The sequence below is a fragment of the Lycorma delicatula genome, chromosome 7, assembly GCF_047948215.1.
Source record: "Lycorma delicatula isolate Av1 chromosome 7, ASM4794821v1, whole genome shotgun sequence".
NCBI lineage: Eukaryota > Metazoa > Arthropoda > Insecta > Hemiptera > Fulgoridae > Lycorma > Lycorma delicatula.
In genome coordinates this window covers 69,905,327-69,922,446 of record NC_134461.1, presented here as the reverse complement: position 1 = coordinate 69,922,446, position 17,120 = coordinate 69,905,327, and the positions used below count along the sequence as shown (strand labels likewise).

Sequence of the window (17,120 nt, the reverse complement as noted above, 5' to 3'; positions counted from 1 at the left end):
CAATTGTTCTTCTATCTGTGTATTTGAACCCTAATTTTTTTAAAATGCTGAACATTTTATTCCAGTCTACGTTATCGAATGCCTTTTCTAAGCCTATAAACGGCAAGTATGTTGGTTTGTTTTTCTTTAATCTTCCTTCTACTATTAATCTGAGGCCTAAAATTGCTTCCCTTGTCCCTATACTTTTCCTGAAACCAAATTGGTCTTCTCCTAACACTTCTTCCACTCTCCTCTCAATTCTTCTGTATATAATTCTAGTTAAGATTTTTGATGCATGACTAGTTAAACTAATTGTTCTGTATTCTTCACATTTATCTGCCCCTGCTTTCTTTGGTATCATGACTATAACACTTTTTTTGAAATCTGATGGAACTTCCCCTTTTTCATAAATATTACACACCAGTTTGTATAATCTATCAATCGCTTCCTCACCTGCACTACGCAGTAATTCTACAGGTATTCCGTCTCTTCCAGGTACCTTTCTGCTATTCAAATCTTTTAATGCTCTCTTATATTCAGATCTCAGTATTGTTTCTCCCCTTTCATCCTCTTCTTCCTTTATAACACTATTTTCTAATTAATTTCCTCTGTATAACTCTTCAATATATTCCACCCACCTATCGACTTTGCCTTTCGTATTATAAATCGATGTACCGTCTTTGTTTAACACATTATTAGATTTTAATTTATCTACCCCAAAATTTTCTTTAACTTTCCTGTATGCTCTGTCTATTTTACCAATGTTCATTTCTCTTTCCACTTCTGAACACTTTTCTTTAATCCACTCTTCTTTCGCCAGTTTGCACTTCCTGTTTATAGCATTTCTTAATTGCCGATAGTTCCTTTTACTTTCTTCATCACTAGCATTCTTATATTTTCTACGTTCATCCATCAGCTGCAATATATCGTCTGAAACCCAAGGTTTTCTACCAGTTCTCTTTATTCGGCCTAAGTTCGCTTCTGCTGATTTAAGAATTTCCTTTTTAAGATTCTCCCATTCTTCTTCTACATTTTCTACCTTATCTTTTTTACTCAGACCTCTTTCAATGTTCTCCTCAAAAATCTTCTTTACCTCCTTTTCCTCAAGCTTTTCTAAATTCCACTGATTCATCTGACACCTTTTCTTCATGTTTTTAAACCCCAATCTACATTTCATTATCACCAAATTATGGTCGCTATCAATGTCTGCTCCAGGGTAAGTTTTGCAGTCAACGAGTTGATTTCTAAATCTTTGCTTAACCATGATATAATCTATCTGATACCTTGCAGTATCGCCTGGCTTTTTCCAAGTGTATATTCTTCTATTTCTGATTTTCTTCTGATTTTTAAATTGGGTGTTGACAATTACTAAATTATACTTCGTGCAAAACTCTATAAGTCGGTTCCCTCTTTCATTCCTTTTGCCCAGCCCGTATTCACGCACTATATTTCCTTCCTTGCCTTTTCCAACGCTTGCATTCCAATCTCCAACTATTATTAAATTTTCATCTTCTTTTACGTGTTTAATTGCTTCATCAATCTCTTCGTAAACACATTCTACCTCATCATCATCATGGGCGCTTGTAGGCATATAGACGTTAACAATAGTTGTCGGTTTAGGTTTTGATTTTATCCTTATTACAATGACTCTATCGCTATGCGTCTTGAAATACTCCACTATCCTCCCTATCTTCTTGTACATTATGAAACCTACTCCTGCCTGCCCATTATTTGAAGCTGAGTTAATTATTCTAAAATCACCTGACCAAAAGTTGTTTTCCTACTAATTAACCTCACTAATTACTACTACATCCACATTTATCCTATCCATTTCCCTTTTTAAATTTTCTAGCCTACCAACCTTTTTTAAACTTCTAAAATTCCACGCTCTGACTTGTAGAATGTTATTTTTTAATTTTCTGGTGACCCCTTCCTTAGTAGTCCCCACTCGGAGATCCGAATGGGGGACTAGTTTACCTCCGGAATATTTTACCAAGGAAGGCGCCTCTATCATTGCTATGAAAATGCAGAGAGCCACATTTTCTTGGAAAAAAAGCAGTTGTAGTTTTCCATTGCTTTCAGCTGCGCAGTACTCAGAGGACTGAGTAATGTTGATATGGCCGTTTAAGTCGTCCTGACTCACGCCCCTAACAACTACTGAAACAACTGCTGCTCTCTTTCAGGAATCATTCCTTAGTCTGGCTCTCAACAGATACCTCTCCGATATGGTTGCACCTTCTGTCTAGCTACTCTGTATCACTGAGCACTCAAGCCCCCTCAAGATCGGCAAGGTCTCATGATTCATAGAGGAGGAGCCAAAATACGAGGGTCATTTTTTTTTTTACAAGGTTCGATCGGTCACGAAATTAAAACCACAGCGAAAATAAAAAATTTTTTATTTGTAAGAAGTACTTACATAGTTATGCTATTTCTCTACATAGTCGCCACTCCGATTTAGACATTTATCGTAGTGTGGTACCAACTTTCCGATACCCTCATCATAGAACAGAGCCGCCTGTGTTTTCAGCCATGTTTCTACACTGGTCTGCAGCTCAATATCTGTGCCAAAATGTTGTCCTCCTAGCCACCATTTCCTGTGAGCAAAGAGGTGAAAATTGGATGGAGTCAAGTCCAGGCTGTATGGTGGGTGATCAAACACTTCCCAATGAAAACACTGCAGGAGCTTGTTTGTTACAGCTGCAGTGTGCGGCCGAGCATTGTCATGGAGAAAGACAATGCCTGATGACAACATTCCTTTCCACTTATTCTGAATTTCCCTTCATAGACGTTGAAGAGTCACGCAGTATGAGGCTGCAGTGATGATCGTGCCACATTCCATGAATTCCACCAAGAGAACTCCATTCCGGTTCCAGAACACAGTAGCCATACACAATTTCTGTTGGAGAAGGTTCACTTGAACTTCTTTGGTTTACTGGGAGAATGAGAATGCATCCACTGTTTGGATTGTTCTTTTGTTTCTTCAGTTTCGAAATGGACCCGTATCATCCCCTGTGACAATTTTGTTCAAAAAGTCTTCTCCTTCATTGTGGTAGCGCTGGAGAAACGTTAGGGAGGTGTCCATTCTCATTGTTTTGTGATGGTTGGACAGCATCTTGAGAACCCATCTCGCACACAGTTAGCGGTATTGAAGTCTCTCACTCACAATGGTGTAGAGAGCTGACCTTGAAATTTCAGGAAATGAATCACTCAATACAGAAATTGTGAACCGATGATTTTCTTGAATTGCCTCATCCATTCACTCAACGAGATCATAGGTTGACACTAGCTTCCTTCCCTGACTGCCTGCATCATGAATCTGCACATCATGCTTTAAAGTTCCTGCACCATTGTCGCACTTTGGTGTCTCTCATTGAAGTTTCACCGTATACATTACTTATTTGTCGATGAATTTCAGCTGCATTACACCCCTCAGCCTGAAAAATTGAATTACCGCACGCACTTTACACTTGGCAGGAGATGCTATTGTTGTAGACATGTTTACGTGCTAGCTGTGTGTTCAGAACTACACGGTGTGATTGAAGGCCATACTAGAGACGCTGTGCAACACATATGCGCAAAGGTTCACCCGATTTATGCGCGGGTTTTTATTTTGTGACCGATCAGACCTTGAAAAAAAATAAACCTCATATTAATGGAGAAAACAGAAATAATGCCAACTGAGCATGCAAAAAAAATAAAACTTGTCAAAAAATTTAAATGTTTAAGTGAAATAATCACATGGAATCTTAATGAGAATCCATCAATCGAAAACTGAATAACTAAACTTAAACAAGCCAAACTAATCACCTAGCCCACCTTAAAAAAAAGACCCTTTCAACCATTGCTAAAATACGACATTATAATTCAGTAATCAAACCAGAAGCCACATACACCTGTTAAAGCCTCTTCAAACTAAACACCAATCAACACCAACAAACTTAAAGAAATAGACAGAAGAATATTAACAACAGTAATTAACTTCAAAGGCAGTTACTTTTATATGGATTTAAATACTAGATCATGGATACGGATGTTCTTTGGTGGTTGAGTTTCAATTAACCACACATCTCAGAAATGGTCGACTTGAAACTGTGCAAGACTACACTTTACTTACACTCATACATATCATCCTCTGAAGTAATACCTGACAGTGATTACTGGAGGTTAAACAAAAAAAAAAGGAAGTCATTAATTTCAAACACCAAGTTAATGGCAAATGTTGGATAATCCCTAACAGCATAGTCTACAAGGAAAATGAGTTAATAATAGACACAACATGAAAAAAGAGTCGCCTTTTTCAGCCACCTCTACAGACTATCTGACACAAGACTAGCTAAACAGCTCCTAAACTATCAACTCAAGAACAAGGCCCAAAATAAATTGATCCAAGAAATAAAGTTTGATATGAAGAGTTTAACTATAACTGAAGAAATCACCAAAAAACAAGAAGAAAAGAAGATCTTAGAAAATAAGCTAACACAACTCCCCTTCAATAAAAGAAAACAACCAAACATGATTATGTTTGGTTGTTTTCAATCAACAGAAAAAATTAGGGTCGCTAGATCAAAAAATATGAAACTGATGTGGGAATGGCAGAGACAGCAGCAAGCTAACTCCATAGCTTGTTCTTTGAAAAGTTAATGGTCATGGAACGACTTATGTGCTCCAACTGGGGTGAAAAATATTTAAAAAGAAAATTAACAAATCCTTCTCTTGGCAAAATTCAATTAGCCTGCCTCCTCTTTCATTTCATATTCCCAGGTTGAATTTGCTCACTGTGTTTACATTTTCTGTTTCTCCCACCACTGCACTCCAGTCCCCCATAATTATTTTACAGCAATTCAATTCATTTTCTAATAACTCCTCAATGTTATTATACATCTTTTCAATATTTTCATCCTTATATTCTGATGGGATATACATCTAAAATATTACTAGATCTTTTGGCATCATTCAAGTCCTTAAAGTCATTACTCTATCATCCAGATAATTAATTTTTATACTCTTCTTGGAACAGTATTTTTACATTCCTACTCTGATTTTTCCTCTTTCAACCCCCGAGTAATGTAAGGTAATTTGACTAGTTCTCAACTCTCCTCTTCCCTGCCATATAAGCTCATTTATCTCAACTACATCCATTTTATTTATTTTTATCTCTATCTTAAAGTTTTTCAACTTACCTGACAACAATATTGTTCTCAAATTCCATGTACCTATTCTCTTTGCTTTGTCTTTTCTATGACACTCCTTCTGCTGCTTCCCCCACAGATCTGAATGGGAAGTCATTTTACTTACAGAATACCTTTTTCTTTTTTTTTAACCTCTGGAACCACTGTTAGGTATTGCTTAAGAGGATGAGATGAATGATTTTTAGCGTGTGTGAAAATGCCATGCCTGACTGGGATTCGAACATGGGACCTCCGGATGAAAGGCTGAGATGCCACCACTTGTGCCACAGAGGCCAGCACCTATGGAATACTTAACAAAAGAATAAATCACCACGTGCCTTACTAGGAAAAAGTAATATTCTGTTGCTTTCTGCACCCTAATGCTATTGACTTCCTATAGAGGTTTCTTCTGCCTTTGGAGGTGATTTCTCCCCCTAGGGCAATAGAGTTTCCCAAACCCTACTGCTCATCCACCCTCTAAAAAGCTGTTGGCATTTGTAGGGATGCAGCTCCTTGTCCTGGGAGCTATTTGGTCCTTTCATTCATTAGCCGCTTGTATATACCAACCAACATTAATATATACAGTCATTGCCCCCTTCTCTACCATGGGGAGGTAAAATATTTTCCTTTTATGAAAACTAAGACTTTGGCATTTATTAGATTCTCTAGTACTTTTAGAGAGGTAATGTTCATTAGAGTTTATATAATATGTTCATATTGTTAATATTCTATTGTTAAGTGTGTTTTAATTTTTTTCTTTACAGAATGTAATAAATATGTGTAACCTGTTAGTTACATATATAGTCTATTAAATATGGAATCTATTGATTATATTAGTGTCACAGAAAAGGTAGTAAGAGCAATTGAAAGTAATTTGATGTAAGTAAAAATGTTAGTTTAATATAATCATTTATAAATGTTTCATTGACCATAATATAAATTGTTTGTTGGTCATTTGTTTTCAAACTTAAAAAGTAAACAATTTTAGTTACAGTATGTGTGATTATTTTTGTATCCTTTTTTTCTTATATATGATAGTTACTCTTATAATAATTATCAGGCAATGATTCTGTTTAAATGCCACGAAAAATTACATTTTCATCTGTGTTTAAGAGTGCATTCAGAATGTCCAGTCAAAAGCAACCATACTTCCATGTAGTATTTTATAATGTTGAACAATGAATGAGTTACTTAGCCTACTTGTAAAAATCTTTCAGTGTACAGTTAAATATATCTAAAAAGAAGTTTATTCATGAAATTGTATTTTTTAAATCATTCAATTTAACAGTTTCAGTAGTGTGCAAAGGAACACAATGTTCAAATTCTAATTCCTAAAAATGTGATGTGCAATATTCAAGTGCAACAATATTCCCTGTGAAACTTTGAATTCAAGATTTGTGTAACTAATTCTGTCACTTATTAACTACAATTTTTGTTTTGATATATTTTGAATCTTTTGTACAAAAGTGCACTGCTTTCTATCTTTTCATAGGCTCCTAAAAAAATTTCTGATATGTAAAATTTTTATACTGCCTGAATTAGTTTATTTTCAAAAGGTGTAGCCATGTGACTCTGTTTAATGTTCTCTTCATGCTGCTACAGATACACAGCCTATATCACACACACACAACACTACAGAAGAAAGAAGCTCTCTAGGTTTCTTTCAAAAAGAATTCCTTCTAAAATATTATTTATTGTAGCCTTTGTTTATCAGTAAGTAATTTTTCACCCTAAAGGATTCTGAAAACTTTCAGCATTTTTTTCTCCAAAAGATAGCAATTTTAATTATACAAATTCAGGTCTTGTAGCTAATCTGAAAGTATTGAAAAATCTTTTATCAGATATATTGAAATTTGTTCTTGACTGGTTATTACAGTGCCTGTATTACTTTTGTAATGTTGTAGAAACCAGTCAAGGTCAAATTTCAAACGCGCTAAACCTTGTTACTTTTAATAGTAGTATGTAAACACACATTCCCTGTACTGACAGCAAACTGTATGTTCCTTATTTTAACGAAGTTTAATTTTTTTGTTGTAATATTGAACTACCTAAATTTTAAATCTTAACAGGGGGTAATTTTATTACATGTCTTTTTATCTAAAACACTACTGAATGAAATAAATGATATAAAAATAAACGAAAATAATAAAACATATTTTTTAATAAACTTTACAAAACTATTTCATTAGATATATGAAAAAAAAAAATAATTTACGCTTGCATACTTTGAACGTACGTAAAATGTTGTTGATATATTCATATTTTTTTATTATTTAAAACAGTTTATTGTAGACTAAGATTAAAAAAACTACTCCTTTGGGATTTAGTATTGATTTTTCTAACTACTGAAATCGAGAAAGATGGTAGACCTGTTAATCATTCCCCCGTCAACGCGTCACTTCCTACGAACTCCATCACGTAAACTGAACTTTCTGATTTGTAGTTTGAGATTTAGTACATTAACTCTGGTTGTAATTAAGTCGTCTCTCAATATATCCCACGGAGAGAATTTCGATTGTTTTAGGTATGCCTGACTTGTTGGTAATGTATGATAATCCTTTATTTCGTTTGGTACTCATCGTTTCGGCGTTTCGATTATTTTTTTAAAATCCATCTTGACTAAGTAATGGCGTTAATTAGTGGTAGTTGTGCTTTGTCTTAACGTTTCTGATTTAATCTACTAATTTACGGAAATTATCACATCGTGTTAAGGAAATAATATATTATTTAATAAAAACCGGCTTTATGGTTTTTCCCGTGACTATTTATGGCTTCATATTTTCGGCCTTGTTTTGTACTACTGGACAGGTGTAAGCGTGCCTATAATTAAGCTTAAGATTTTATGCATCAGTGTTGTTTGTATCGGTTTGTTTTGTTTTCTGTAAAAATGAAATAGGTAACTGAAACGCCCTCAAATTGCCACACCCATATGTGAAGCGAGTGCAAATCTAAATCTGGTATTCGTTCTCCGGTAAGTTTCAGAGTACGAGTAATATTTATTAACGTCTTGAATTTTAATTTTTTTTTACCCAATTTTTTGTTGCGTTCTTATCCAAAATAAGTGGCTGGGTGCTAAATTAATTTTTATGTAATTAATTATTTTATATATTGTAGACTGAAAAAAAAAAATCTAATTACCAGTTATATTCAGCGTTAAGAGATAAGTGGAAGGACAAGACCTCGGATAAAAAAAGCAAAATTATATAACGTTTTTAGTTGGTGGTGAACATTTAATCCATTAATTGGTTAACTGTGTTAACCATCAATTAAAACATATGTGGACTTTTGTTGATTTATATTAAATAAAAATATTAAATTTTGCATTATTTCTGTTAATAGAAAATGAGTAGACACCGTGAGTGGGATCCTTCTTGCAAAGTTTATGTTGGCAATTTGGGAAATAATGCATCAAAGAATGAATTAGAAGATGTATTCACCAAATATGGTCCATTACGGAATGTTTGGGTTGCGAGAAACCCACCAGGATTTGCATTTGTTGAATTTGAAGACCCAAGAGATGCTGAAGATGCAGTTCGGGGACTTGATGGAACGTAAGTATATTAATAATTCTCCATTCAGCAGAGAACTTGTGCTTTTTTCAAAGTTCATTACTTTTCAACTAATTAGTGACATCTTGTTAATGTTGAAATAATATTACATATATTTGTGTTTTTATATGTTAGTGAAGTAATCTGTGGAACTATTTTATTGCTTATATTTTTTGAATGTCAATTAGATGAAAGTTGTGAGTAATCTAGCAGATATTACAAAGAGTAGTCTGTAATTATGTAATGGAGTTGTGATTTTCCTCATTTGTCTTTCCTCAGAATTTATCAGAAAATAATACATTATGATGAAATATGCCTTTGATTGGTTTTTGGCAGTTTTAAGTTGCAGTTTGTAATTTAGTTGAATATTACAGTTCATGTGAATTTTTTGATTGTCAAGTAGCACTGGTTTGATTGACCTGCTGTTGAGGCTACAATTATCATTTGGAAACTGGTAATATGTATTCATTCTTATGCTGTTTATTGTCTTGTTAATCTCTTGGAAAAGTTCTTGTGCAACATTACACAAAATCCACCATTATTTATTGTCTATGTGAATATTGATTTTCAGTTCAGCCTCTTTAACAGTGTTTTTCTTGATAGTTGTAAAGTTTTTTTTATTTCTTATTTATTACACCTTTAAATGAAATGTATGAAAAATTATTTTGCCTTTATTTATTTGGAATGATTTTTGTGCTAATTGCTGCTGATTTTAGGAAGGTCTGTCACTTATAACCTGAAAACTAGCCGAAATTAAGAACAAAAAAAAGACTGTAGTTTGAATTTAATGTATTTATAACATTTTGTTGTGTAGAGATGTCTGTTGGTAGTTCATATGATGTAGTAGATTGTGTTTTTTCTTTTGTTGGCCTTAAAAGGTAGATGTTAATTTTATATATTAATTAAGCAGAGATCTAAAATTATTCTTATTCAGTATTTAGAACAGTCGGTGGGGGGGGGGGATGAGTTAAGTAGTCATAATTGTAAGCGTAGTTTATTGCTTTAAAAAAATGTATATCTGTTTTATTATTTAATTAAGCCCCTAAAAGTAGTTAATATTTAATTATATCAACCAGTATTTTATATATATATATATATATATATATATATATATATATATATATATATATAATTTTCCTAAAACTTAAATTAATTTTTTTTTATCGCATCTTGATATTTTTTTCAATGTTCAATTGTTTCAATTATTTGTTACTGTGTTTAGGAGATGTTGTGGGACACGTATAGTTGTTGAGATGTCTACAGGAAGACGTAGAAGTGGAAGGGGAGTTCGCCGATCACCACCTAGAAGGTCGGGGTCAAATATTATTTGTTATTAGGTTAAGATGTTAGTAATGAATTTATTAGAAAAGTTAATTCTGTTATTGCAGTTTTGATTGTGCAGCACTTTAAATTATTTTAAGATAGATAAGATTCGTGCAGTATCTTTATTTTATTAAAGATACAATTTTGTATTCGTTAAATTGTTTTTGTGCACTTTTGAGGATTTTTTAAAAGTATCTTTTTTCTTTGTTGTTGACACTTGGCTTTCTTTTTAAAGATGGATTATGAGTTTAATTATTCTTATAAAAAGGAAAGTTTATCAAAAGTTAATAATGGAAGCCAGTTACATATAATATTTGTTATAATACTGTATTGCTTTTTTTTTTGTTTGATACCTTCTTTTAATTACAATGTAAATTGATTTTGTTTTAAATTCACTTTCTTCCTATTTTAATAAAATCTTTTTTTATTTTAGAGTCTTCATTCAGGAATTAAAAAAAAAAACAATAAATATGTTGGAGTGATATGAAATTGTTTTGTTGATCAGGTTTTTTTTTTATTTCATCATTTTGACTGTAAGTTAGTAATTTTAATAATATATTTTTTATGTTTATTGAACTATTTGTGGTATATGTTATGTCGCAGTTTTACTACAAAATCCATATTGAGGCACATTTCTGCAATGAAGGTAAAATAGAAGTACTTTAAAATTATGAAATAACAAATGATGTTACTAGTAATATATATAAATTGATATAAAATCTCATGTTTAAAATCAAGAAAATTAATACAAGTTCATTTTACTAATTTAAGAAATAATTTATTCTTAATTGAAGTACAGTTACTGAAGCTTCTGCTAAATTATATTATTAAATAGTAAATTTTGTTATTTTTATTCATGTATTAAATACAAATTTTTCAGGGTATAAAATCTCTGTTGATCAACAGAAACTCTGAATAAAATGTGTGTTTGCCTAGTTTCAGTTTTATACGATTGTCTGACAAAAAAAAACCTCTTGTAGCATTTCTGATGTGCCATTATATATTAGTCTGCAGTTCTTTTAGGATTCATAAAATTATACAAAAAAGAATTGAATTCTATTGACATTTGTTACTCAAAAGTTACCCCACTTAAGGGGTTTTACTTAGAGTTTGGTTAAATTGTGTTTTTAAACCATAAATAATTAAACTAGTTAGTTTGTTATATATTTGTACCAAGCACAACTTTTTTTTACTTTTTAATTTATTAATTTTTGCAACTAAAATAAAATAAAACTCCCATTAATTATTAAATTAGTTCTTTTGTTGTTTTTGTATTAATTTTCTTGAATTTATTTAATGGTATGGGTTTAGACTGTTAGAAAAGCTCTTTCCAATTTAAGCATGAACAGTTGCTATAGCAGTTCTTTAATTTATATAAAATCTAACATTTGATCTTATATCAGAGACATTATGCCTTGTTTAATTGGGACTTAATTTTTTTATAACAATCCTTGTTTTCAGTTCTTAAATCAGAATTAAATGTTTGGTCTGAAGGATATTGAAATCTAACAATTCATTAACAGTAATCATTGTGTACCACTTTATACCATATCTTGAAATAGTGAATAAATTATTTTAAAATTATCTCATTCTGTTCAACAAGTGGTTCTACAATTTCATTTTCAGACATTTCAAGAATATCTGTCAGATTTGATTTAATAAATAGACAAATGAAATAATTGAAATGTATTAATTTTATAAAACCAAAAAAAAAATTGACATAAGACTTAACAGAAAGACTAGGTTTTTTTATTAGTGTAGTGAATTGCCCATGAAATTGTAAATATATCAAACTTAAGTTGTTTCTCCCTCTAAAAAAATTACATGTCTTGTTGTTCATGCTTACTTTTCTAAGGCTTTTCTGACACTCGTAAAAATGTTTTTTTTTTTTTTTTTTGTTTAATATTTTTCTCTTTAAAATGGATTATGTCTATAAACAGTTAGTTTGTAACTCTGGGATTATTCATATAAATTAAGATATTAATTTATTTAAAAATAGTGTTAATTAATTTTTGTTAGGGAAGTGCTCTATGTTGGGTGGCGTAGTGTCTTTTTATTTTTAATTAATCGCTTGTGATTTTTTAACATTTACACCATTTGCAGGGTTGCTCTTGTTGAATCTGCTTGCACAAAACTTCTTCTTCTTCCAACATCACCACCACCACATCCACCATGATCAACATGAATATTGATCGCTTGAGCTCGCTCGCGTCAGTCTGCCATCCATCGTGTTGTTCTAACTACTATCGACATGAACTACTGCAGGGCTACCACTACACCACTACCACCACCCCTTCAACTTTTCTTAACAACCCAAACCAATCAACTATCAACCATACCTGCCCGCCCAACGCCCAACAAACCAATCAACACACCATCTCTACTTTGCCTCTTCTGTATTTTTTAGGTACTGGTTGTTATTCTCAGTTTGTTTATTTTGATCATGAGTGTCCAAAAAAAGTTTACATGAGTTAAGGTGGTTATAAATAGCTTTTATTAAAAAAAAAAAAAAAAAAAAAAAAAAAAAATGTAATTTAAGTGTGTTAAAATTTTAAAGATATATATAATAAAGTAGTATAAAATATATCATCTAAACATATTTAATTTTTTTAAATTATTATTTATTAACATATTAAGCGTGCTTTTGCTTTTCCCTTTTATTTAGATATATTCTTAAAAACCCTTAAGATATTAAGTTCTTTATTCCAAAAAAAATTATATATATATAAACTTTGTTTTTAATTAGCATGTGTTGTTTATAGTCTAAAACATTTTTTATGTTACTTTTCGTTATTGAATTTATTTATTATTTTTTTATTTTCGATTGGTAACTTTTATGTATTAAAGGGTGAATGTTAGTATTGTGTGGGTTTATTTAATGACAAATTTAGTTTAATATGTGACTATATTGTCATTTTATGATGTTATAGATCACGATCACCGTATGGTCGTCGCCGTGCATCTTTAAGTCGTTCCAGATCTCGTAGTCCACCACCAAGGAGGTCCAGGTCATACTCTCGTGAACGACGATAAGTGGTTGGTAAGTTAAATTTTAATTTTATCGTGTTATACACTGCCATACAATGGCCTATACAAATTCTAACAGTTCCTTAGTTGGTCTTGTCTCATGCCAGACATTACTTTTCCTGGAAAAGCAGACCATTCCAGTAAAAGGATTTACTGACATCTTAATTAACCCCTAATATCTAATTCATTGATAAATTTAAAAGTAACAAAATTTAGTTTACACTATGATCAGAAAAACTGTTTAGAACCTTTACTAACAGTATTTGTAAAATTATAAGCCAAGGATTTAACTTTTATGGCTTTAAAGTGGTATGTAATGAGAGAAAAAGTATTTATCAGGACGAAAAATAACCCTCCCAAAAATAAATATATTTGTACTTCTTTGTTCAAGATATAAGCCCAGTAAAATACTATTGAAACAGAATATTTACAGATTCTGTTAAGTTTGTATATACTAGTTAATAAGCTTAGTATGCTATCTGTTGAACTGTGATGGGAAATAGAGGGGATACTTATGACCCATGAAGGTAGATATTAATAAAAATTCCACCCATGCCTGGTTTTTTCCTGTAACCAAAAAAAACTGCTGTTAAACAAAGTTTTGAAAAAAGTATAAAAAATTGAACTGGTTAAACATTATCACAGGTAGAAATAATGGTAATGTAAAACAAACATTGTTAAATTTTTTTGTTTAAATGTTGCCCAAAATATTGTAATGTGAGGTGAACCATTAACTTGTGAAAATAGCTGCAACTATAGCATCTTTGCTTAGTGTTGATTGTATGATAATTTTCATTAACTTGTACTAACAAAACATTTTTTAGAATAGTTTTTTCCTGGTATAAAAAAAGAAGCTTGTACAAATGAAAACTGCTAAATTTTTACTGGAGGAACAATACACAATACTATTTTTAAATCTTGTGATTGAGCAAGAGTCATGAATGCGTCTTCCGAAATCATCTAATTTGGAAGTTGAGAGTTACAGTGTTCAAGTCTTAGTTAAGGCAGTTTTATATGGATTTGAATACTAGATAGTGGGTATCTGTGTTCTTTGGTTGTTGGGTTTCAGTTAACCACGCATCTCAGGAATGGTTGAATTGAGACTGTGCAAGACTACACTTCATCATTTACACTCATACATATCCTCATTCATCCTCTGAAGTAATTCCTGGAGGTTAGACAGGAAAAGAAAGAAGAATTGTTACTAACATTTTCTTCAGTTTGTTTCTACTGTAAACAATTTAACTATACATGTTCATATACAGTAATATTGTGTTGACTACAGAAAAAGCAGTATTAGTCTCATGAAGTTACAATAACGATAGAGCCAAGAACATGAATAATACTATAGACATTACACAGTTTAGACTCTTGCTTCATCTGGGTGTCATAATTATCATCTAGTTTTGAATAACTTGTGTTAAGGATTTTTGAAGATTATTATATCTTGCAGGTGAAAAGAAGGGGTTAAAAAGTTGATGAGGGTTAGAAAGCTGCAGTTTCATTGTATAAGCTGAAGAATATAGTATATATAGTGTTTGTAATTTTGTAAACAAGCTTTTAAAAAAATAGTTATTTTATTTACCTTGCATTGTTATTTCAGTTTTTACAAATAACTTTTATTTATTTTGTTTTTAACACAAGAACAGTTCTGTCAGTCAATTTATTTGCAGGTGCCCCAAAAAAGAAATTGAGAAACTTTCATGGTGTGCTTGACTGGTGAAAATAATCAAAAAAGTTCATTAAATATAAGTTTGGAAACACTTAGTTTATGAGTAACAACTAGCGAAAAACTTTGCCCAGGTTTCAGCTCTAATAATAGAGAAGCCCTGTCATTTTTGGGACACAAATTAAGAAGTGAAGTTGGTGGTTTCTTATGTAATTTGAACTGGGAAGTAGGATAAAAAACAGTTCCCAGAACTGTAACTATAGTTTTTAAGATATTTGATGTAAACACAAAATTCATTGTCAAAAAAAAGTTTTTTTAGGTTTTAAGTACAATAGTTTTGTTAAATGTGGAAGATTTAGTAATAAAACTTGTAGTTTAATTCTGAGAAATTAATGTATTTTATATTTAAAAAATGTTTTTGGTTTGTTTGGGCATTGCTCTAGTAGAATTGTAATGTTTGCTTTCTGAATGTTCTACCAGAAACAAATCCAGTTTTTTAGTTAAATCCAGCTTATTGATTTTTTTTTAAATTATCAATACAGTAAATTAATTTTAAGTAGAATAATATTTTTATTTATTGTTTTTGAAGTTCTTTGTTTGCATTTGCAGGATTGGTTGTCCAAATTGCATCAGAAGTCTTATGAAGAATGAAGAAATGTATGTTCTTTGAGCACTTACGTGCTTATATTATAAAAAAAAAACATTTCTGTAGAATAGGTGTTACTTTTTTAACTTTACAGAAGTCTTGTGCATAAGCATATGAATGTTTAACTAATTCATCTCCTAATCTTAATCTACCTTAATTTTTAGCGTATAGATTTACATAAGATAATGTAATTTTTTTTTAGTTTTTGATCCTTTCAGTAATTTATCTTATTATTTATTAGGTATGAAATAAGTTTAGAACTGATGTTTTGAGATATTTTCTTTGAGCTGCTTAAATTGTATTATTTTGTGAGACAAGACTTGTCATTAGACTTTATCATGTAAAAGTAATTAAATTTTGCTATTGCCAGGTTCTTTTTTTGAAGTATACTGGCTAATAACAGAACTGAATTACAGGATTTTACAAATTGAAAATCTTATGGCAAGTCTTCATATTAGTAGTTGTGATTAATATCAAAATTGTGTTAATTTTGTGGTGTAAATGTTAAATGTCATTCAATGAGTGTACTTTTTTTCAGTTTGGTATAATTATATATTCCTCTAGTTTTAAGAATGAAAGTGACAAGTATTTTATGTAACAATTTATTAATAAACAAATCTGATAAAAATATTTGTCATTTTTGTTTGACAGTTCATTGTTTTTGTTCCGAACATCCGAAAGTCCATAAAGTAAAATATTGCATTTAAGTATGAATTTCTGTAAACCTGATAATGTGTTAGTAAAGTACTTGCTGTCAGTTGTTAATTTTCATTCATGGTTACAAAAATGACACGGGACATGTCACAGTAATATTGTGTATTTAAAGTATATGAGGTGATCAGTTGACATATTGAAAAACTCCCTTAATTTGCAGAAATTAGGATAGATAACGTAAATAAATACAAGAATTTTTCTAGACCTGGAATTAGGTGACTCTGGATTAGTAAATTTAGAAATTTACCAGCTGTGACTAAAAAGTCGTTTGTTATTGCAGTGGAAAACACCACAAATCAATCTTAATTTATTAGATTTTTAATAAATCTATTCTCATTTGCTGTCTTATTGGCTGCTAATATTTTTCTCAACATAATTATTACATCTTACTCCTTAGCTATCTGTATTATAAATTACAATCTTTTATCTTGCTGTAGAGCTTTTACCCTTGTGAATTATTGCCTTAGTGTCGATCGATATAAAAAAGACAAATCTTTTGTTATATTGCAAGGAAAATCTTTTGATATTGTAAATAGCTTGAATTTAGAAGCTATAGTTGCAAACTGCTCTAGACATGATAATTCTGTTGCTTTCATGGTTGCCAATGGAACACATATTTGGCCTTCTCAGCATTGCCAGTGTATTAGTCACAGAGCTGTATGCTAATTAACAAGGCCTTAAATATATTTAACTCAAGATTCCGACTTGCTTGTCTGTTCACATTCCACGAGTGCCTTGCAAGTGATTAGTGACCTGTATTCCAGACACTCTGTGATATACAGTCTGATCTCTTAAATGACTCAGCATAACAACTGTGAACTTCTGCTGGATCTCGTTTCATATTGGAATTTCAGGCAATGAGCGCGCTGGTTGTTGACAAGAGACCTGTTCGCAGCCTCCTTTCATTAATCATGTTTCTAACAATCTTGTGTTTTTTTGTTTTTTTTTCAGAGGGTGGTTCATGATGAGTGACAATGGAATGCTGCTACCAACAATAAACTTTGCAGTTAACAACATTGTTCCCATGGGGGTTTTCATGTAGGAAT

The 17,120-nt window shown here is 31.4% G+C and overlaps 1 protein-coding gene across 2 annotated transcripts; it reads left to right on the top strand.

Moving 5' to 3' along the window:
* The first annotated feature begins 7,534 nt into the window (after positions 1-7,534).
* Positions 7,535-15,988, top strand: LOC142327616 (RNA-binding protein 1-like). 2 transcript variants are annotated; one of them, XR_012757031.1, is made up of 6 exons: positions 7,535-7,671; positions 8,487-8,698; positions 9,918-10,004; positions 12,122-12,425; positions 12,949-13,058; positions 15,324-15,988. XR_012757031.1 is itself a non-coding variant. In XM_075370815.1 (5 exons), exons 2-4 carry the CDS (start codon positions 8,490-8,492, stop codon positions 13,049-13,051), a joined length of 399 nt encoding a protein of 132 aa, XP_075226930.1. In that variant the 5' UTR covers positions 7,535-7,671; positions 8,487-8,489; the 3' UTR covers positions 13,052-13,058; positions 15,324-15,988. The 2 variants fall into 2 exon arrangements, 1 of the variants encoding a protein (XP_075226930.1); XM_075370815.1 differs by lacking the exon at positions 12,122-12,425.
* The last annotated feature ends 1,132 nt before the right edge of the window (positions 15,989-17,120 follow it).